This window comes from Cupressus sempervirens, chromosome 3 (genome assembly GCF_028749045.1).
Source record: "Cupressus sempervirens isolate cs-2001-9-10 chromosome 3, ASM2874904v1, whole genome shotgun sequence".
Taxonomy (NCBI): Eukaryota; Viridiplantae; Streptophyta; class Pinopsida; order Cupressales; family Cupressaceae; genus Cupressus; species Cupressus sempervirens.
Window position 1 is genome coordinate 1,069,123,038 of NC_143120.1, and position 24,378 is coordinate 1,069,147,415.

Genomic DNA, 24,378 nt, shown 5'->3' on the forward strand with positions numbered 1-24,378 from the left:
TGATGACATACCAAACAACCTCACAATATGCCTAGCTTTCCATTATGATGGGGATTAAAGCTAATAATTTGATGCGCTTATAAATACTAGACATATATAGTGACTTGAAGGTTTTCTCTTTACATCCCCCTTAGCATGCCCTAAGAAGAAAAAAAAAACATTTAATGTTAAAATCAGTGGACAAATAATGATTAGTAGAAAATCAAATAAGTATATTATCATTATTATTATAATAATTATTACTATTATTAATAAAACTTCGGAAAAAATATAGATATAAATTTAAAGTGTTTCTAAAGGAAGGCTGAGAAATGAAGGGCCGTACAAGCTATGCTTCGCTAAATATAATTGATTGCAGCGATAGGATCTCTCCTGGAAATCTCAAATTTCTTCATTAACGGGTGACTGAGCACTAATTAATCCATAACGACTGAAAGCATAAAATCATTTAGAACGTTTGCAAGCTCCAGTTGCAGCATCTGCAAATGCCTTCTCACGAGAAATTAAACCGTACAATGAAAGAAGAGCCAGTCACCAAACCTCATTAAGTAATTCAACTTTTCCAACAGCTTTTTTCATAAGCCGCAGCAGTTGCTATTACTATTGTCTGAGGATGCAGTGAAAAAGAATGATTCTTGTTCTTGTGTTTGAATGGTTAGATTGGAAACCCTAGAGGAAGTTAGTGCTGAAAACCCTGATTGAAAACCCTAGGAGGAAGGATTATATTTCCTTATCCTTTTTTTTGAATTATCGAGGATTGTTAAGAATTTTTTGATGTTTGATACCCTGAGGGACTGCTGGAGTCGCTGTAAGTCGAAATGGGTGCCAGCCGAAAACTCCAGGGCGAGATCGATAGAGTATTGAAAAAAGTGCAGGAAGGAGTCGATGTTTTTGACAGTATTTGGAACAAGGTATGTATTTTTACACTGTTGCTTTTTGGTTTTCCCTTCTTGTTAATCTCTCTCTCTCTCTCTCTCTCACACACACACACAGACACACAGTTTCTTCTCACTTTGTGGCTGTAATGATTATTTTGAGGCTCGTACGCTCATTGAATGCGGTTTGCAGGTGTATGATACGGAAAATGCAAATCAGAAGGAGAAATTTGAGGCAGATCTGAAGAAGGAAATTAAGAAGTTGCAAAGATATAGAGATCAGATTAAGACATGGATACAGTCCAGTGAAATTAAGGACAAAAAGGTATGTTAAAAACTCAAACAACACCTTCCATGTAAACGGAGATTTAGTGCGCTTGACCGTCAATGTCTACTGTGCATTCTGGATGAGTTCTTACCAAAATAATTTTCTAATTTTTTAAATGCAATACACAATGTTATGAAATTTTGATTAGTAATTATTTTGGTAGAAGGTTCATCCAGTATGCTGGGTAGACACTGGATGGTTGATTTTCCCTCTTTTATTGTTTTATTTTGGTTAGTAGCTTTGGGTTTTCATGGTCAGTTTCAGTTAGATCCTTATTGACATGGTAATCTGATTTGTGTATTGAAGTCATATTTTACGATCATTAGTTTGAATGGTCTTATTTCTAATGTTTTTTAAGGCAACAATTTAATGAACAAAAGTCCAGAGCACCCATTTTCTTCTATTTTGTACCTTATCATTTTTTAACTAATCATCTTTCATGAGAAGTTACTAACAATGAATAATCTTCGATGAGCTTGAAACATGTTCTTAAGGGGTTTTCTCATGATTGTAAGGGGCATGCTTAGGGTAACCAGGTGGGTCTCAAAAAAAATTTCTTAGTAAAAATAATAGGAATATTGACCCGTCTCTATAATGGTAAAATCTATCTGTTTGCTGGACCTTATCTCTTTCTTTTATTTTTTCTATCCTTTTTGTTTGGTTGGATCTCACAAATAAGGGGACCGTAATGTGTAGCTTTGCAGCCACTTTGTTTTGTAACTCTTTGAGTAGTCATAAAATTCCTTGGTTCAAAGAGACTTGAACTATTTAAAATGTATCAAGTCTCGAGATATTCCAAGTTTGGGCGAGTCTCTCCTAGTCTCAGCATGTCTCTAAATAACTGAGGAATAAGTTCTATATGCAAATGGAATAAAAGCCTTATTTGCAGTAGCCATGAATTTTACTGGCCTTTTGCCTTAGTTCTCTGACTGCTTAGCATGGACCTTCCTGTTCAGTCCAATCTTGGTTACTTTGCTTGCAACTCCACAAATTAAAGTTCGTATCTCAAATTATTCAATTTTTTTTTGCTGACTTGTGGTTATTGCACTAAGTCACTATTGCAATAACCATGATCTTGTGTTTAGTTTTTGCTTCATTTCGAGACATGATAAGCCCCCAAGGAATTTTAACCTGCGGTTTTGTTATAAAAGCTCCAACGGTACCATTAATCTCATTGCATCCAACAAATGTTAGGGCTAGGAAGATGGAAGCTATATAGTGGCATGGGGATAAGCTTGGGTTTGTTGTATTGTTACACTCTACCCCTATCTTTAGTTGAACATGTGGAAACACAAAAGGTTGGACCTACTAATAAGTGTTGCTATAAGTTATATGCTTGAATTTAGTTGCCTAGGTATTCTTTAAAGTGCTGAAGAGTCCCATGCAAATGGAACTTGTGCTTCCAGTTTCAAATTAACTATTCCCAACCATTTTGGCAAACTTTTTGGGAGGATTGACTCTCTAGTTTGACCAAGAAGGCACATCTCTTACAGAATCATGAATAATTGGTAGGCAAAAGTGTTGATAACTTGATATTAGATCCTAAGAGAAAATGGTTTCTTTGTCATCAAATTGGCCTTGTAGAAACATGTAGGGTTGGGCTAGGTTTGTGCATTGTCATAAATTCTACATCTAAACTTAATTGGCCCAAGGCTACTCCAAAATGCCCAAGAACATATGGCAATGGAACTTGAGCATTTGATGTGAAATTAATTCTTAATTAACATTAAATCCTTTGGCGAAGATTGTCTTTCTAGTTTATCCAAAGAAGCACATCTCGTACATAAGCATGTCTAAGGGCTAGGTGTAAGTATTGATGATAGATGCTAGTACTAAATTATATCTCATTCTTGTAAGTCGTCTTATGGAAATACAATGAGTTGTGTTCGTGTCTTGCATTGCCATAAGTTCCACCTCTTATTTTATTTTTTCTTGGGGATAGGATGAGGATTCCAAGAGGGTGCGGAAATGGAACTCAAGCTTATGATGTGAAAATAGGGCACGGAAACGGAACTCAAGCTTATGACGTGAAAATAATTGTTCCCAATGTTTTTCCATGATCTGCAGGCAAGGGAGGCGCTTGCATTTTTCTAAAGAGTCACATGTCTTACATCAACATAGTAAATGATAGTCATAAATAATGACGTTAGATGCTATTATTAGAGGATATATCTTTTATCAAATCCACTCTTTGGAAATATATAGAGGTAGGCTTGGGTATGTAAATTGTCATAAGCTACGTAGCTATCTTTAGTTTTTGCCATGTTTACTTTAAAGTTCCCAAGAGCCCATGGGAATGGAACTTAGGCTAGTGATGTAAAACTAATTTTTTCTATTCCATTTTGTTTGGTTAAATTTGACTTTTAAGTTCTTTTAGAGAGGCACATAGTATACATTTCTTACATCAACTTTTGTGTATTGATGTTCGTTGCTGCAACTAATGTCCTCTTTTGTCATAGGCGCCCATGTTTTGTACCCAACATCATTTGTTGGTATCTGCAGGCTTACAATCGGATGCCATTTTTTGCCATATTTTAACATCTGGCATGTCCTTGGGGATTTGAGTATGGTGTTTATATTGAAGCATATATAGGTGGGTTTGTGTCTTGCATTGCTATAATTACTTCCTCTAATTTTAGTTTCTCTTTGAACATTTCAAAGGTACCAAGTGCCCATGGAAATGGAACTTAATCTTGTGATGCAAAACTAATTGGTCCCAGTTTATTTTCTAAATGCTTTAGGAAATGTCAACATTCTAGTTTTTGTAAAGAGGCTCATTAAGCATGGATTAGGAGTAGGCATAAGTAGTAATGTTTGATAGTATTGCCCAAATAGTATAACTTTATGTATTACCATAGGTTTTGTAGCTAAATTTAGTTTTTGCCAAGGTTACTACAAAGTGCCAAAAAGCCCATAGGGATGGAACTGAATTCTTTGGTGATGTGAAGCTAATCTTGTAGATCTTGTATATTTCTTACATAATCATCTATATATTGATGTGAGATGCTATCATGAACGTGTCTCTTTTTGTCATGGTCAACCATGACTTGCACAACCTCATTTTTTGGGTATGCAATACGTAAGAGATGGATTTAATATTTTGCCTTATTTCAAAATGTGGCATGCCCTAGGGGATTTGAGCATGGGTGTTTGCCATAAAAGTCACATTGAATAACCAAGGGAGTCTAATCTATTTAACAATTATTGTCGTAGACATTGGGTTACAACTTATTAATTACATTAGTGTGCACAAGGTTTCTAGTGTGGTTACACTTAACCCCTACATGAAGGTGCTCCTTGGGTAATGTATAGAAGTGGGTGTAGGTTGACACATTATTGTATCTTGCAAGTTCTACTCCTAACTCTAGGCACTGTCAGGGGTCCTACAAATTGCCTAAAAATCCCTAGGAACGGAACTTGGTTTTGTCGTATGAAACTCATTGATCCCCATCGTTCATATCAAATATTTTGGGAATATTGGCACTCTAGTTTTACCAAAGGGATTTATTCATATATAATTATGACTAATGCAAGGATTTAAGTTGAGTGACAAGTCAATAATTGAAGTGGAATTAGATTCTTGCTAAAATCATTTTGTGTGGATGCTAGTAACCTTTGAAATCATCTTATCTTAAGACAAAGATTCCAAAGGTTAGAAAGTCATGCAGAAAACAAGCATCATAATTTCTGTCAGTTGTTTTCATTTAGATTTATCCCAGGGGATTATCATAGTATTTTTGTTGCCAGTCTTTCATTTGCTTTTGATTAATCATCCTAGCGTTTGGAGTGGGGGTGGGAGGAAACTGTAATTAAGGTGGTCTTTGATCTCTTAAAGGAAAGCAAAAGAAGCTTCAAATTATGGATGATAAAACCCTTGGTCTAGTTTAATATGGGTATACTTAGCAAGCTCAATATGATATATCACAACACTTGTAAAACTTTGAGATAAAAGTGGTTAGGAAGTTCAACGTTACTAGCATGATATATCACAGCCATAGGAGTGTCATTTCATAGCCATTGGAGACCATTTTTGCTTCACCTCTCTGAGGACACCTCGATTCAAATCCGGAGTATCCGCAACTATTGGGAGTGTCTAGAGCCAAAGTGGACCTCACCATTGTGTGTGGAGCGTTGATTCGGTGAATTTTGACTATAAATTTGCCTATGTTGGGCAATGGTCAAAATTGAGGCAAATTTTTTTTTGCAAACCGAAACCTGAAGGCTCGATTTGCAAATTTGGTATGATCTATTAGATCTATGATTTTATTGTTTTAGATCTGTCATTTTATTTTCTTTGCATTATTGTATTTTTCAGATTTGTATTTTTAGAAATCTTTAGGCCATCAGGCCTGTAGAGAATTTTTTTTTTGCAACTGGGTGGTGAAATTTCGGCTCTCGCAGCCGCAAAATATTCTCTGCACATATCGGAATATTCCTCATACATCACGACATATTCCTCATTATTTCTGGGCACATTTCACATTTGCGGCGGATCCATCTCACGTAGTGGGCACATTACCATACAAACTGGCGAATTCACAAACGCACGGCGGATTCGTCACACCCGACGGGTATCACAGTGGCTTCAAGCCGTTTAACTCCCTGAGGCCTCTTTGTTTTATACACTTGCAAAATTCGAAACTCGGTGCATGTGGGACTAAAGTCCCCACATTGCACCTGGTGTTTTATGAGTTCAAACTGCTGTCGGCCTCGGATCTTTGCTCACGGCACTGGTAGTCGTTTGTCAACGCCACGTGGACCCCTGGGACCCCTGCCGGTTCGTTCAAAACTCTGGTCGTCGTCTGTGCTTTTCCGATGCCATGTAACTCCTTGACGGCTTCGCGGCCAAGTCACCCTTCACGTTTGCGATCGGCCACATAAGTGACAGTAGGACAACTCAGTTGGCATCCACATTGGTAACTCTCCAAGTCACATCGTACACGGACATGTGTCAACGATACGTCATCCCCATCCATATAGTCTGTACAGCTGATGTCATCAATGATTCACCTGCTACGTCATTCGAGGGCCTTTTTTGTTGACGTTAGCTAGTCGCTACATTAAATTTGATGGCCGTTTGATCGTCATCCGCAGGCTAGATTGTATTGCCGCGACAACTGTTTTTATGTCAAATTTAACCTCGTAGTTTGTTGATCAAACCCCTCTCTAGATTTAGTTTTGATTTGATAGTCCGACTTTAGGAGGTTATATCTCAGTCATTCGAGCTCCAAATCAGGTGCAATTTTATTGATTATGGCTAGAATTTCCTGAATTTTTCATGGTGCTATTATTTTCTGGTTTTGGTGCATGAATTTGTTAGAAATTGTAGTTTTTGGTGACTGTACCTGTCCAATCCTGCATTTTGCAATTTCAAACACTCTGTACGGGCTCATCTAGACTCCAAATCAGGTTCCTTTTTTTTGAAAGTGAATAATTTTTCATCTACTTTCTAGATCTGCAATCAAATTACAGGCTTGTGTGGACAAAAATACCACTTTCACAAATACGTCCTTTTTCGCATTGTAATGCTTTGATTAAACTTCAGAATTGTTGTATTTCTAAGCTACATTGTAAAGTTCCAGATTTGAACTACAAGAGGATTTGAACAGCAAAATCAGAAGTCCACTCTTGTCCATTTTGGCAAGTGGCTATTGTAATCACACTAAGTATAAAGTGCCAAATCATACATTAGGGGGATTGCTTATTTTTGCATTTTGGGGGGTGCATACACTTATTGATCTCGTGGAGTTTTGTTTCACATGTCAGTTTGGTGTTAGACCGAGGTTGACAAAGAGGAACTATAAAAAATGGAGTGCCTTGATAATTGATCATCTAAGAAGAGAGCATAAGGAAGTATTTCCTTATCTATGTTCAAAACAACTGCCCTTTAATGATCGTATACCTGTCAAAATAATTAAGGACCTCATTTGTTTCACTTTCAGTGTTGACTGCTTTAAAATCATTGACAAGTTCAATGATCCTTATGACATTTGGATGGCTCTTTGGAAAGCATATGGAGATCCAACACTTCCTCCATTTCTAGAGGACATTCTACCTCCAGTCACTCTAGTTTTGGTACCATCAACTCTAGATCAGATCACACATCCTAATGCTCCTGTTGCTTCTACTGATCTAGTTTCAGCCATAGATGCTCCTGATTCAGTGCAGCAGGATATACCATGTCTTCCTACTTCAGCTTCATGGGATGACTTCCTTCCAGACATTGCAGGCTGTTTGTGGAATCTCACATTGAAGATGTCGGAGACATCATTGATGACATCAATCTTCTCTTTGTTGAGGAGACTTCTTCACTTGTTGCGAGGGCACACTCTGACCCTCAACCACTTGAGCTTTCTTTCGAGACTGACTTGATTGTGGACATTTCTTTACAACAATTGGAGGAGAACTCTTTCACTTCAGAGGAGACATATCAATATTTGGAAATTGTATTCCAGTTTCCTCAGATATCATATCTTCTGAGGATTCGTCCTACCAGCTGGGGAGCATTCTCTACTACACCTATGACACCATTTCTTCCTACAAGGAGGAACATCATTCAGCTTTCATGGTGCAACTTCTTCAGTCATCAAGGAGCTTCTTTCATGGGTGTGCATTCATTATTGAGGGGAGGCGACATTGCTTCTCTTCCCATATCTTCCTATTAGGATGCTTCATTCTCTTTGGAGGTTGATTCACTTTCATACATGGACATGTTACCTTGTTTGCCACCTTTTTTGGGCATCCACTTGATTGGTTCGTGGCATCTACATTCATCAAGGACTTGTTGACATATGAGCAAACTTCAGAGGCCACATCCACACCATATTGCATCTGGATCCCTCTTCCATCTTCCTATCCACAGTGGGAAGCATATTTGCACCTATACTTGGTGTATCTTCTTCCTAAAAGGAGAAATGTTGTTTGTAGGTATTGGATTCTCATTTGTCTTCAAGCACTCATCATCAGGCGATCCTTCACTAAGGGGGGGATTTCATGGAGGGATTCTCTATTGTATATGCATGATGTATGTCATAATGGGGGGGCTTGATTACTCCATCCATACATGCGTCTTCTTTATTTGTACTTATCTCTCTTTTTGGGGGAGGATTTTTTCCATGAGGTTTTCCGTCTTTCTCCGTTTTTAGAGAGATTTCATTATTGCATTACAACATTGCATTTGTACTTGGGTACCTGACATGGCCTAGTAGCGAAGACCCATTATGCATTTCATCATAGCATTTGTGAGCTTAAGTGCATTCCCCTAAGTTGCACTTAAGGGGGGGTGTTAGTGTAAATAATAATTATTTACACTTTACTTAAGTTTACTTAGGATAAATGCATTATTTTATTATTTATTAGGTTAGACACCTAGGAGTTTGTGTACTCATATGAGTTGTCATATTGACAATGCAGAAGTAAGCAATTCTAATTTAGCACATGGTGTCTACAACACTGGAGTTTGCATAATTAACTGAGTTGTCATGTTGACAACATAGTTATTCGAACTCTTAATTAAGCACATGGTGTCTACAACATAATTTTACGTGACACTTTTGTAGGCTTATCCTCTCATCATCGCACTAACTCCTGTGCTCAATGGAGGATAATCCACACTCGGTGGAAATGTGCTTAGTTGTGAGGCTTATCATATTAACTCCTAGACATTCTAGAAGCATTCTAGAGGCCTTCATATATAGGCACTCCTAGTGTACTTGAACATCAATTAATACATCAATTGAATTTCATATTGTTATTCTGATCATACTCAATTGGTCTATTTTGTGCTAGTTGTTGAGCTTCTTGGTCTTGGGTGACTTTGCCCTAAGGCAAATTCTTACAAGATGAAGATCCATGAAACGTATGTCTATCAATATCTGTAAACAAAATGAAAAAACAAGGCTCTAGCTCAAGCCTCATCATCATCCTCTCACTTTTTCTATTTTTCGCAATTCACAAAGGTGATTTTGGCAATTTTTTGCATGAATCGCCGATTCACACGATTCATGTGATGAAATCGCTGATCTGGTTCACTGGTTCAAAAAAAATTGAGAACCATGAATCGAATTGCCAAACCGGCTATTCAGGTGATTTCATGGCGATTCTCATTACTATGGTTCAAATATTCATATTAGGCATGTTTTTGGAGGACTGGATTAAATATTTGAGTTTTATTATTATTGTTTGTGATCTTATGGATTGTTATCAATCACCACTTTTCATGAAGTCTTTTATATCTTATGTTTAGATAGTTGTACTTTTCATTGAGGAATACTTGGGTGGTCCCTTATAGTACTTATCATTTTTGTCCATGCTTCATTGCAAATTGCAAGGTTGTGAAGGGTGTGAGCTGTTAAGAGAAAATCAGTCACATTCTTTGAAGACTTTTGAAGCCTTTGCGTCAATTGCCACCATTAGAGATGTTTAGAAGAAGTTTAAGGATGCATCCAAAGGAGAATGATTAATATTACACAAAAATGGAATTAAATAAAGATAAGCTGTTAGGAATGGTCAACTGGTCTATGTAGGGCTGTGTTCCTTGAGCAGGACATGTTATATAAGGAAGGTAGATATAGAAGGAAAAACGATCAATTTGTTGATGAGAGAATGAAGACAAAATAGGACACATGGTTTATGATATTGCTGACAAATCTTATTGAAGGCAAATCAGATGGAAAAGCAACTTGTGCTGGTGATGGAGCACTCAAATGTACATAGCCGAACAAAATTTCCTTTAAAAGAATTCATGAATAGCCCACGGGTCAGAGACAAGAACATTTTTTAATCTGCACACTGACGACTACGACGACGTCACCGCTTCAGTATGCTGTGTGAATTCGTGCTTCCGTGATATTTCCCATGATGTGCAAGATATTAGTTTATTGTTGTGAAGAATTATCTGTCTAGACTCTAAAGTTAACACTCATGAGGAGGAATTACAAATTTATCAAGTAAACTCAACTATGATTTGTGCACTATATGAAGGTTGACGATAAAACATAGAAATTGTTTGGAAACTTCAAAAAGAAATTAAACTTGCCAAAAAATGAGATTGGCTCACTTTTTCACCCGGGTTTGCTCTTTGGCTGGGCAAATTCACTGTGGTTGGAGTGAGGTTCAAACTTGGTCCAGCCTGGGTGAACTGGTCACCGTGGGAATGAACCTTGTTTGAACCCTCGGGCAAAGCAGATGTGGACCCAACTCTGTTCGAACCTGATCTGTACCAGGGGATAGGAGCCAGGAACCAGGTAACGTAGGCCTTATATTTAGATTTGACAACAAAGTAAGATGATATCAGTCTTTGTGTAATGAAGGATTAAGACAATATCTAAAAGGTGTAGTTCAGTGGCCCATGAAGTGGATGGAAGCCGATCCAGATATTCAACTTCAATTTGAACCTATCCATAATTTCTGCAGCAGTTAAACCGTGTTTAAGTACTTCCATGGGTTTGAAAAAGTACATAAAGAAGTGAGCATTCATAAAGAGGCTTGCTTGAAAAACCCTATTGTCTTGGGGATGCTTAGTGGCAGACGATGGAGTTTGTGATTATTTGAAGAACTTCGTGAATGGGTATGTCTTTTTAATTGCTTTTTTTAGAGGACACTGAAATGTGGGCATGTTATGAAACATTGATTTGCATAATTACTGTCAAAAACCTGCAATCCTTTATGTTTGCGTCTTGTAAATGTAAGAACTGGAAAGTTCACTTTCAATGTAGATATTCAAGCTTTGCGATCCTAATCAACTTATCTAGTCCTTTAACTCATCTAAGATTTAGAATCTGCATATTGAATTCTCTGTTTCTTTTTCTTAGTGGTGGCACTGATGGAATTCTTCTTTAACCAGAAAACTGTGGATGCTTTATACTGTGGTTTGAATATTGACATGTTATTTTCTTGTTCTTGGGAGTACTGTAAAATCACAATATCTTCGAAGAGAGTGATAGGCCCAAATATGTGTTTTTCCTGATATATGTAGTTTATTATATATTATACTGACTACTGTTTCATGCTTCTGGTGTGAGACACCATTTATGTTTTGGTTCCTGGCAACTTTGGTTTGCAGGAAGCGGTTATATTTTTGACACGTTATATCCTGGCATATAATCTCATTTTCTTCCACATTATTCAAATGTAATACACCTTTATTCTTTAACAGCATAGAGTTCAAGGTTCAAAAGTTAACAAGATATTTTGTGACACATGTTGACATAGGTTAGTGCGTCTTATGAGCAGGCTCTGCTAGACGCACGCAAACAAATTGAGCGTGAAATGGAGAGGTTTAAAGTTTGTGAAAAAGAAACAAAAACAAAGGCATTCTCGAAAGAAGGCTTAGGTCAACAACCGAAAACTGTAAGTGCCATTTTATTGTTTTTCATTAGTTCTTGGATTTCAGCTCTACTCTTGTCAGTCGAGCTCACTTATTTTATTGTTAAATTTGTAGCTTGCTTTAATACTGTACTGCATGAAATTTTTCTTAGTAATAGAGTTGTATGTAGAATATCTTGTAATTTTAATAACATGTTTTGTTTTCGTTTTATTAATTATTTTACTATAGCCTCATTGATTCTTTTTTTAAAAGTAAAATTTAAATTGTTCTACTGGTTTTTGTGACACAAATAAAATTAAATCATAGTATCATATTACCGTGTATTCTATTTGTTCGGTAAGCTAAACTGTATCCATGATGAGGGGTTAAATGAGATTAAGGTGTAAATGAGTGTTCCGAAAGTTGTCCACTTTTTTATTTTTGATCTTAATGAGCTTGTCCAATGTGCAAATTTGGTAGAGCCCTGACTTTGTTATCTGGATGTATTAGGACCCAAGAGAAAAAGCAAAGGCAGAGACAAGAGAGTGGCTGAACAACATGGTATGCCATTTTTGTGCATTATTTTCTTTCTTTAAAGGTGGTGTAATGTGGTTACTGTTATGATTCCAAATTGATTGTTGATTGCAAGTATGATATTGCCTTTGTCTCTAGCTGATAAGGTATTAACTCTTGGATTCAGAACATTGTTTCCATGAATATATTGTGAATATGTATTTGACAACTAATTTATATTCATTGTATATGATTTTGATGTGTTTCTGGTTTGTTAAAAGCACATTTTTTCCCAAAGAATATTCAAACAAAAGAACTGTAGTGGTTGTTTAGTATAAATTTTATGTGTTTGCAGGTCTTTAAAATTTTAGAGAATTGTCAGCTTCTTCTTGAAGCTGTGCCTGGCAAATGCATATTTTTTAGATTATCTAGAAATCATTTTTAGCTGTACAGGCTTCATTAGATGCATCATCTTTGCATACACATTTGATCCTTCATCAGTAGTCTAGCTATTTCGAAATGGACCATAAAAACTGGATGGAGTTGGAGAAGAGTTTAATTAATCTTACATGTGAAGTGTGTGAAGTTCTGCTTTTGTTTAGAGGTTGTACATTTGTTGATTGAGGAAGGAAGACATGTCCTTTTAGTTTTGTGGTTTGAGTTCTTTTAATTGGAAATTTCTTCTGCAATAATGCTTTTAGATGTTTGGTCTTGGATTTTATTCTTTCAATTGATAGTGTGGGTGAGGGGTGAAAAAAAGAGACATAAGAAAAGTGAAACAGGTATGAAATATTTAAAGAAATGAGACCAAAATGGGCAAGCCAAAAGACGCCGACTTGTAATGCCTAACCGTATTCCTCCCTCTAGGTGTTATCATTTAACGGGCAAATATGCACTTTCCCTGGGCAAGGATGCTTGTTAAATAATAAATAGCTGCACTTAGAATTTGCAGTTTGGAATCTTCTTTATTGTGTTTTTTGTTTGGTTTGTTCTCAGTTTTAGTCAAGTTATGCATCAGTGCTTTAGGATAGTCAGGCTTAGGCAATTTTCTGGTTGCCGTCTGTATTTCATGTTTGAGTATTGAGTACATCCAGCTTTTCCCATTATTGATGTGATCTGTAAATTTATTTGGATGTTCCACTAATAGTTTTTCGATTAAGTAGCTGATCCTCATTCTGGTTCGGATTCGGATAACGATTCGGGGATTTGCCAAATTTGTTTTTGAGCTGGATTCCAGCACCATAGTTATATATATATAGACATTTTTGAAATATATGTATGTATATGTGTGTGTGTGTGTGTGTGTGTGTGTGTATGTATGTATTCTTAGAATCATACATGTAACATGAACATGTCAATGTCCTTTCATCATTGGCTGAAAACTTCAAAGTTCAAACATGTAATAAGAATTAGAAGTAAGAAATGTGATTATCATAAAATGATAAATTGATATTTGTCAACATATATTATTATATCATATTCATACTTTGCAAAAGTCTCAAAATGTCACAGGCTCAAATTTAAATCACAAGCCATATATAATTTTTTAAAGTTAATATCCAAATCCATATTCTTCTTCATCATCTTCATAGGAATGAAGGTCAACATTTGGTTTCTCTTGAACTTCATTTGAACTAACAACTATGGCACTCACCATGTCCATGTCATGTGACCATGGCCTCTGAATCAGAACACTCAGGGATTAGATCCCAATTCTTTGTCACACCCTCATTGTAGTCCTTTTTCTTATGTGACAACAAGTGGAGGTTGCAGTATATGAAGACCAAATCTCTGCTGTTTTGGCACCCAAGCGATTACACTCGACCATCAAATGACTTTAGGCAACTTTTATTGGTCGAATTAGAGTTAAGAAGGGTTGTATTAGGGTTTAGTTTCATTTTTAAAAAAAATGTTAAGTGGGGCCCATTTTTGGACTCCCAGCCTCTTGGATTCCTGCAGATCCCTCCGGTTTTTGCCTGGATTTCGTCAGGGTTCTGCTATGGAATCTGGATTCCATTGCAGAACCTTGCCAAAATCTGGGCAGAATCCGGATCCTGATTGTATCAGAACCAGGGTCCGGGGGTTGTCAGAGGAATCGGGTAATGTAGTTTGTCAATAATGGATTTAAATGTTAGCTGGTAGAGAACATTAGAAACACATTAATGATGATGTATTTAAACAAGGAATAACGATGAAAATGAAGATCAATAGCATAAGGAGAGGAAATGCTCGCTTAAGTAATCTAGAAAATGGCAATACAAGAGGTGGCCATTCACGGACCTGCAATACAGAGCTTCTCATTACTTTAGCTAGCTCAAACAACCTCTCAAACACTCTCAGTTCACTTACTATGCGTCAGCTTTTTTATTCCAGACTAATTACATTGTAATATTCACACTGCAGTTGTCTATAATGCTTATTGACAATGGAGAACGATTTACCCATTTCATATTATGTAAATAGATTAACATTGGATGTGGGAGTCAAAGAGACTGACAAATCATGCCAGGAAGAATGTTTTTTGTACAACAATTTTGAATGTAATGAATTTGCCACTTTGCACAGATTGGTGATTTTGTTAATACTTCAGCAACCTCAAAATTGTTGCAGTGACTATGCTATTTCACCATTGTGAGTAAAAATGAAGTCTTGATCTCTCTGTCCTCCCCTCCTGCCAAAACCTACATTTTGATGTCCCATTCCATCTGACATATTTCCAGCATTAAAGAGAGTGCCTTTGTTCTATAAACATGTTGTGGAAGACAAAAAACTGCATCCTTTATACCATAGATCCTCAATATGGAGTTGTCAGTATCCTAAAGTTTGGAGACTAAGTAGAAGAGAGGAATCACACCTCCCAATTGACAACATGTATGTCATCTTGCTTAGCAGCACAATACAAGCATAGGCCAAACCTTGTACATCCCTGTCTCTAATTGCCTGAACATGGATAAACTTATTCAACATTGGTTCTTACCAAATGGAGAAATCTTGTGCTGGTAGTCATCTTCCCGTGAAGATTCAGGACCATGTCAGGTTGGTCCTTAACATAGGAAGCATACGACACAAAAGATTTCCCACCTTTGATGAGATATATCTTATTTACTTTCCCATGGAACACTGCCTTCTGATCATACCTGTATGGTCTGCCAAGAACAACACCACACACATCTAAAACTGTAGCATCTACCACTATTTCATCCATGAATATAGGTCCCGCTGAAAATCTGCTCTGTATCACCTGCTAGCTAGTATATTTGCACCTTCTTTTACTCATCTGAGCCTATAAGGCCTAGGGTGCTGAAAAGTTTTAATGCCAGCTTTATCAACCAAATCTGGAAAACATGAATCAAATGATGCATCAATCTTAGCACCATTTACATGAATTTGATGTCAAACAATTTCCACTTTTCCAGCAAATAAACTTTCCCAGTAGTGTGGGCATGCAATTGGAATCCAATTATCTTGTTTCATGTTTTACATATATTTTAATATAGTTATCACTTGGTTAAGAGGCTTACCACATTGTGATCTAATCCATTTGCATTGTGCAATCATTTAAATACCTAAAGGAAGAAGAAACAAAGAAAGAATGATGTTAACACCTTAATTATTCAAACACTCACCCCGAATCCTCAAATCCATGGAGCAACATGATCTTTGTTTGTAATCTTTCTCCAGTGCAATAATACCAACATAATTTGTCCAACAATTCCCTTCCCAATCATAGGAGGGTTTTGAAGCACCCTACATCCAAATATAGACTAAGTGTTGAAAATGAGTAACATAATTTGTTCAACAATTACCTTCCCAATCATAAGAGGGTTTTGAAGCACTCTACATCCAAATATGGATTTAAGTGTTGAAAATGATAAATTTTCAATAAAAGCTTAGAAATCTATTAGCCTATTTACTTTTTGAGAAATAATAATAATAAAATAAATCCTATTTCCAATCCCCCCATTTCATCGATATGATCTTATTATTCAATGCACATAAAAAACAATACATATAAGACACATTTAACTTAAAATCTTAAATTTGCCAAATAAAATCACAACTCATTTTGACATTAAAATTGACGATACTATGCAATTGGACACAAATACACAAACACTCTTTATTGGTTGATTATAAGGGGATATTAGAGTTTTTTGGATATTACCACCTATGGTAGCTGGGTTATAAACTGGTAAACACATGGGAAATTGTAGTTGATTAAGTGCGGCTTGTAAGGTATAGAGATAATTTGGCCATTGTGGTATCTCTTGTAAGTTGGTAATGGACACGCATAGCCAAGTGAAGTCAATACTTGATACTCGTATCGCTCAACACATGTCAAGGATGTTTGTGCATATATATCTTAGCTGAAGCACATACAAATTCGTTGACCGAGACCAACATCATAAGAATAATCAGTTGTATAATCATACAAGTAAAATTAACTGAAATAGTTACAACATAATAAACACACAATCATAATGCTATAACTATATCGTGCGGGGAACCACATGGATAACAATACAAAACAATGGTGGTATGCATAGTCCAATATAATCATGTATAGTATAGATAATTGTTCAAAATAGTGATGAAAATGCTAATGTGTGATGCATTACATCCTCTCCCCTAGAGGCATGTTTACTCTTGGAAGCTTGTTAAAGGAGAGCAATAAAGCTCTCTCAAATGCATCACATATCTCCATCTCTTGTCATCTCCATATCTCGACCCTTGTGAGTCAGCATCCAATGCTGTCCCACAAAGAAAGCTGCTTGTACTTGTTGACCTTCAAAGCACCCCAGTGAGAAACATGGATCAAATTGGTAGTGTACTGCTTGAGAACTTGCATGGAGCACATTGTGGATGCACGAGGTTGCATGGCAAAATGCTAGACAACATGACTAATCCTCTCTAGGAACTCAGAAGGTCCAATGAAATGTGGCACCTGCTTTGTGCCTTTCCCATAACAAATGAGGTTCTTCCATTGACAAACACTAAACACACGATCACCGACCAAGAAGTGTCGATCCAGCCTAAAAGCTGGCAAACTTCTTGTGCCATCTTGGGTTATAGCCAAATGCGATGTAATCCAAATTACTTATTGCTTCTTGTCCTAAGCATCTCAAGGCTCAAGACAACTCAATACTCTAGATGATTTCAATTCAATGGTGTATGATGTAGTCAACGATGCAAATCCTGATAAGGAGAAATGTGAAGAGAACTATGACCTCCATTGCTATAGGAAAACTCTACCAGGTACAAACAGTCCTACTATTTCCACTGCTGATCCTGACATGCATATGATGTATATCCTCAAACACCTGATTAGCTCTCTCCGTCTGTCTGTCTGTCTCATGGTGGTATACATAACTGAAATTAAGCTGGGCACACAAAGCATGCTCCAAAGAGGTCCATAATATGGATGTGGACATGATGTCCTGATCTGCAAGGTGGATTGTGCAAGCGCACAACATTGTCTAGAAACACACATGCTGTAGTTGCAACAATTTAAAAAGAGCTCATGGAGGAGAAATAAACCTTTGACAACTTGTCCATTGTAGTGTCATGACAGTGCGAAGATGTAGGTAGCCCAACAATAAAGTCAAGAGGTATTGTGTACCATTTCAAGAGGTATTGTGTACCATTTCTACCCGGGAATGACATTCAACTTTTGCCTATTGACACTCTAGGCATCTGGCCATGAAATAGTCAAAATCATGCCTCATACCTACCCATTGATACAATTGTCTAAGGTTGGCATGCACCTTCTTGATGCTAGTATGTACTGAACAAGGAACAGGATGTGCCTCAGATAAAATCAAGGAACAAAGGTCATTGGAAAAATTGGACAGAGATATGAACAAGATGCTGCAAATGTCGGTCTGTCTCAAAGTAACATAAAAACTTGCCCTTAGTGCTCTGCAGGGTTCAATCAACACTCTCAGCTCTTGATACCAAGTATCCCTAAGAAATGCTTCAAGAATTCGCTCCAAAAATCTATTCCAACATTCAAAACTGAGATCTCATGCTTTGTCAACACCAAAGTCATACTCACAAAGAAACTCTATTCAATTAAGCTGCTGATATGAGGATTTTTTTAACAATTGTGAGTTTTAAAAGCTTTATCTTGTGATTTTTGAAGATCTCTTTTTGTAGTCTTATTTCCAAGTGAAATTGTTCAATTATGGAATCAAACCATAAAATTCCTATCTGATTCTTTTTTTCTGTACTCAAGCATGTCCTCCTAATTACACGATCACATGTCAAATAAATAGTGGCTAGGATTTTGTATTTTAAATCATTTCATTTGTGCTGATTACTATACTAACAGTGTGTCATGTCCCATTTTTCTCAAATATAAATTAATGATCAATAATAAAAAGAATCAATTAAACGAATAAATATAATAAATAATAAACATTATAAATGATAAATGAATAATAATTAAATAAATACAATAATCACAGAATATTACCTATTCATTGATACAATATAATTTTATATCTTAATGAATATAATATAATAATTATATTTTAATAAATCTATGTATCTAATAACACAATTATAATGGAGTTGATGACAAAATAATTAGCTAAGATATAGAAGTTGATATTTAACAAAGATATGATCAAATAATCCCAAACCAAGTTATTATATAAATCGTCATTAACTGGAGTGGTGCAATTATACTATTGAAGGGATGCTATGTATACCACACGCTTCTTTGTTTCATGTAAGGCGTGATTTGACCTATTATTCTGAAGGGAACAGAGAGTACAGTCAGCTTACATATGAAAGAAAGACTATTCAGTGCAGTTTAAATATAGTCAATGATAACAGAGACTAAGTCAACTGCTGGAAGATATCATGAGAAGAAAAGGGAGATTTTACTATGGTTGTTTCTTATTCCAAGGAGGAGAATTAACACTTAAATTGATAAATAGAAATTGAAGACAGAAGAGTCTGCATTGCCTTTAACGTATCATTTTACTGAATACAATGATAACAATTGTATAAGAATGTCTTATAGTACAAGACCGTGTTACTGTTATCTACAGGCTAAGATCACAGATTTGAATCCACTCAGCAACAAAGGAGTATCAAATCAAGTAATGTGTGAATACATTGAGAGGATCTGTCAGCAGTAACAAAAAGACTTAATCAGCATTGAGAGAAATATACCGATTGGGGGATTAACTATTATAAAGAAATAATTGAGATCAGGAAGGTGAACAGCACCTACGCAATGTTAATAAAGATTAGGAATGACAGTAATAGCATCCATTGCAGATCACTATATTGGTGATCACATATTAAATACCTTTGAGGCTTATAGAACCACAGATATAACAGGATCTCTTATCACATTCAGATCTATCCTTGGGTTGCATTGGTTTTGTCAAGAAAATCCCTTACCAAAGTCAAATCAGATATTGGAGTAGTTCTTTGGATCCCTCTATTTGTAGGTCAACATCTATAGTTGCAAACTGGTCTTCACTACTGTCAAGGCATCATAGATTTTCTTAACTCAAACTATCCATTCTCTAAATCATAAAATCAAGAAAGTTGATAATATACACATTTGCAAATCCCGTCAAATAAATTAGTATCAACTAAAGAATGAGAGGGAAGAAATCTCTTATAATGTGAGAATTCTGATAAACCTTGAGAATTCCCACAAGGGAAGTAATCTGTTATATTAGAACATTGAAAATAAATTCAAGAAAGTTGGTAATATACACATTTGCAAATCCTGTCAAATAAATTAGTATCAAATAAAGAATGAGAGGGAAGAAATCTCTTACAATGTGAGAATTTTGATAAACCTTGAGAATTCCCACAAGGGAAGTAAACTGTTATATTAGAAAATTGTAAATTGATATCTATCTTTCATTGTCATTAAGAAGGGATGTTGGAGTGGTAACAAAGTATAATCTTACCATCGTGTCAATTTTGGCTCATACAAACCTATCAAATGCATTACAGGAAGGAGAGCCATGGCAAAACAACTAGTAGAAGGGTTAAGAAGGTACATGGAAGAGACCAATGAAAAGTTTGAAAAAATCAACAAAATGATATTCAAAGCCATACAAAATATGAACAATAATAATCGTAATGAAAGATCCAATCCAAATCTTGGGAGGGATACTCTAATCATTTAGAAGATGAACCCTCGAACCAAAATTCAAATCCTTGGGACACCTTTCCTTTGTTCCTTCCAAATGAAGAATGAGTGATAGAAGAAGAGGAATCAACACAAATAGTGTGGAAGAACTTGCCCAAATGTATGCAAGGATGGATCCGGATATTCAAAAGCTTATTCCTGTTAAAGAGTATTATGGAACCAAAACAACGATAAAACAAAAATAGAAAGAAAAATGATGTTGACAAAGATCTTAAAAAGAAAATAAGTAAAGTATCACTACAATGCTTTGATGGGTTACGGAAGGAAACTGCTCATTTATGGATTCTAAAACTTGATACATACCTATCTATTAGCCCCATGATTGAAGGGGATGCCATCAAATTTTCCATACTTCATTTAACCGGGGCAGTCCACGATTGGTGGCACTATGGTCTTAGTACTCTAGGCCATAGAAAAATCACTATCTATAGTGAATTCCCCCAAAGGCTTATTAGTAGGTTTGATGAAAGAGATCCCAACTGGTATTTCCAAGAGCTAACCCACTTGAAATAAATTGGAAACATGGAGGAATTTGCCCGCCAATTCTAAGGGATATCCATTATAGTCCCTGATCTTTCCCAATATAGGCTTACCTATGTGTTTATAGAAGGACTTAAAGATTCCACCAAAAGCATTATAAAACCGTTTGAACCCCAAAACTTGGAGCAAGCCATAAAAAGGTAAGAAAGGTTGAGTCTAATACATCAAGGAAAAGACCTAAGAATCTCCCATCCAATATAGAACACAAGTATGAAGGTTCAAAGAAGAAAAATATACGGATTTTTTTTAATGTATGTAATGGACAATGGAGTATAGAACATCAATGTCAAGCAAGAGATGAATTAATGAAGAAGACTTCATGTTTTGAATTTAAAGAACCATGGAGACATAATCATCAATGTGAAAAAGAACAAGTACATAAAATAGCAGAAGTGGAGAAATGCCTAGCAAGAGTTAAGACATTCTTTGCGAGTATCAAGAATCAAGGGCATTCTAAGTAATTCCCATGGACATTTTCAGTGAGTATCAAATGTGGATCAAGGCATTTTTAGTGAGTGCCAAGATCCAAGACATTCTTAGTGAGTATCAAACTAGATCAAGACATTTAGTGAATGTCAAGCTCAGCAGCATTCGTAGTGAGTCCCAAGTACATTCTTAGCGAGTGCCAAGGGCATTCTCAGCGAGAGTTAGAGATTTATTGCATTCTTATTTGAGTACTCAGAATCAAAGACATTCTTAGTGAGTGTCAAGATTAGTGGTGTTCTTTATGAGTGACAAGGACATTCTTTGTGCATGTCAGAGATTTCAGGGTGTTCTTAACGAGTGCCAAGAATCAAGGACATTCTTAGTGAGCGTCGAGAATCAAGGACATTCTTAATGAGTGTTGAGATTGAGGACATTTTGTGTGAGAGTCAAGACTGGATCATGAGCATTTCTAGTGAGTGCTGAAACTAAGAGGGCATTCCTAGTGAATGTTGAAAGTCCCAGAAAGCAATTAAGGTGATGGTTCATTCATCATCTAATCCAAGAGAAGTGCTATCATAAATCAAGATAAGTTCTATTTTTAAACTTTCCTGGTATTTTGAATATTATGATCTTCAGTTTGATAAGTTGATTTGCAAATAAATCAAAGTTCTAAACTAGTTTTGAAATTACGACTTCAGTGTCATAGATTGGACATCAAAGTTACACTACTTTGAAGATCCAAATTACTAGTGGACAATCAAATTTGGGAAGGTTGGACTATCATGTCCCATTTTTCTCAAATACAAATCGATAATAAAAAGTAAATCATCAAATGCATAAATATAATAAACATTATAAATGATAAATGGTAAATGAATAATAATTAATATAACTTATAATTAATTAATCTCAATAATCACAGAATATTACATTTTCATTGATATAATATAATTCTATATCTTAATGAGTATAATATATATTATATTTAATAAATCAGTATATATAATAACACAATAATAAGGTAGTTGATGACTGAGCAATTAGCTAAGGTATACAAGTCATTTTTTAACAAAGGTACCATCAAATAATACCGAACCATGTTTTTATGCGAATTGTCATTAACTGGAGAGGTGTGATTAAAATATTGAAGGGATGTTATGCTTCTATACCACATGCGTCTTCATTTCATATAAGATGTGATTTGACATATCATTCTGGAGGGAACAGAGAGTACAGTCCGCTTACATATGAATCAAAGACTATTATTGCAGCCTAAACATAATCAACTAGAACAAAGACTAAGGTGACGGTAGTCAGCTGCTGGAAGATGTCAGGAGAAGAATATGGGGATTTTACTATGGGTCCTTCTTATTGGAAGGAGGAAACTTAACATTCAAAATGACAGTGAGAAATTGAAGCCAGAAGAGTCTGCATTTCCTTCAACGTATCCTTTTTCTGAATACGATGAGAGCAACTGTAGAAGAATATCTTTTTTAGTACAAGACCATGTTATTGTTATCTATGGGGTAAGGTCATGGATTCAAATCATCAGAACCAAGGACGATTGAATTCACTCAACAACTACAGAGTATCAAACCAAGGAATGTGTGAATACATTGAGAGGATCTGCCAGCAGTAACCAAAGGACTTAATCAGCGTTGAATACTTAGATATTGGGGGATTAACTATTATAAAGTCTGCCAGCAGTAACCAAAGGACTTGATCAGCATTGAATACATAGATATCCGGGCATTAACTATTATAAAGAAATCATTGAGATCAGGAAGGTGAACAACATCTATCCAAGATTAATAAAAATTAGGAATGACAGTAATAGCATCCATTGCAGATTGCTGGTTTGTTGATCATATATTGAATACATTTGAAGCTTATAAGCTGAAGCGGGCATCCTGAAGCTTACACACACACACACACATGCACATGCATCCGCATCACCCCCCAAAAAAATTTCGTGCATCTGGGTACCCTCTTCTCGCATCCACATCTGGATCCGCACCCGAATTGGTAACTTAGATTTGAAGCATATAGAACCACAGATATAACAGGAACACTTATCATATTCAGATTTATCCCTGGGTTGCATTGGTTTTGTCAAGAAAATCCCCTACCAAAGTCAAATCAGATATTGCAGCAGTTCATCGGATCCATCTATTTGCAAGTCAATATCTATATTTGCTATTGGTCTTAACTACTGTCAAGGCATGAAAGATCTTCTTAATTCAAACTACCCACTCTCTAAACCATACAATCACGAAAGTGATACTATGCACATTTGCAAATCATCTCAAATAAATTAGTATCAAATAAAGGATTAGATAGCATAAATCTTTTACAACTTAAGGATTTCGACAAACCTTGAGAATTCCCATAAGAGAAGTAAACTGCTGTATTAGAACATTTCAACATTGTAAATTGATAGCTATATTTCATTGTCCTTAAGAAGGGACATTATTGATGTGGGTTGAATCAGTTTATGCAACTTACACATGTTCTCCAGAGTGTCACCTTAGAATTTTAATGTAGCGATTTGTGAAATCTAAGTATCGCACAATAAGTAATCATCTATAATAACACCGACTCCTTACATATGTGGAAAACCAAGATGGGAAATACCACGGTGAGAATCAGCTACTTAGATATACTGTCCAATGCCAGCTGCACCAAAATAATGAAGAACTCAAAATAAATAGGCACCAACCTACTGGAGACACCAATCTCCTATTTTATATGTGAGGGCAAACCCACAGATTACATAAATTTCTTCTGTCTGGTATCTAAACAATAACTTAGTAACAAGGACTTAAATCTCAATAATAATAATGAATGATAGACCTTCTGATTTGTTGATCAATTCAGAATCTGATTGCTTACTTCTCGATTGATATTCTGATTATGGCACATCTACAACATAATTCTTTTGCCCATAGGTTATAAGCATGTACCCTTTAAAGTACTTTGCATCAACTATTCTTACTTATACATTTGACACAGTTTTCCCAGAGAGATCTTGGAGTTCCTTACATACACATTACAACTACAACTACAAATATACTAGTATAGGTCAACCAAGCATAAATTGCAGCATCTGCAAGTCAGCGTCCAACATAGGTCTAATATCAAATGTGTTGAAAGCCAAGTCCATTAGCTTACACACAATTCACAACCTAATGTAGCTTTGTCTGAT

General features: G+C 35.9%; 1 protein-coding gene across 2 annotated transcripts in view; it reads left to right on the forward strand.

Moving 5' to 3' along the window:
• The first annotated feature begins 306 nt into the window (after positions 1-306).
• LOC149570445 (transcription regulator NOT2/NOT3/NOT5 family protein) overlaps positions 307-24,378 on the forward strand; it is a 111,699-nt gene continuing 87,627 nt past the window's right edge. Inside the window, exons 1-4 of one of the 2 annotated variants that reach the window (XM_089823093.1) lie at positions 307-911; positions 1,069-1,200; positions 11,416-11,553; positions 12,020-12,070. In XM_089823093.1, the coding sequence (XP_089679219.1) occupies positions 819-911; positions 1,069-1,200; positions 11,416-11,553; positions 12,020-12,070 (414 nt within the window). In that variant the 5' untranslated portion in view covers positions 307-818. The remainder of the gene's footprint in view (positions 912-1,068; positions 1,201-11,415; positions 11,554-12,019; positions 12,071-24,378) is intronic. The other variant, XM_089823094.1, reaches the window with a different exon arrangement.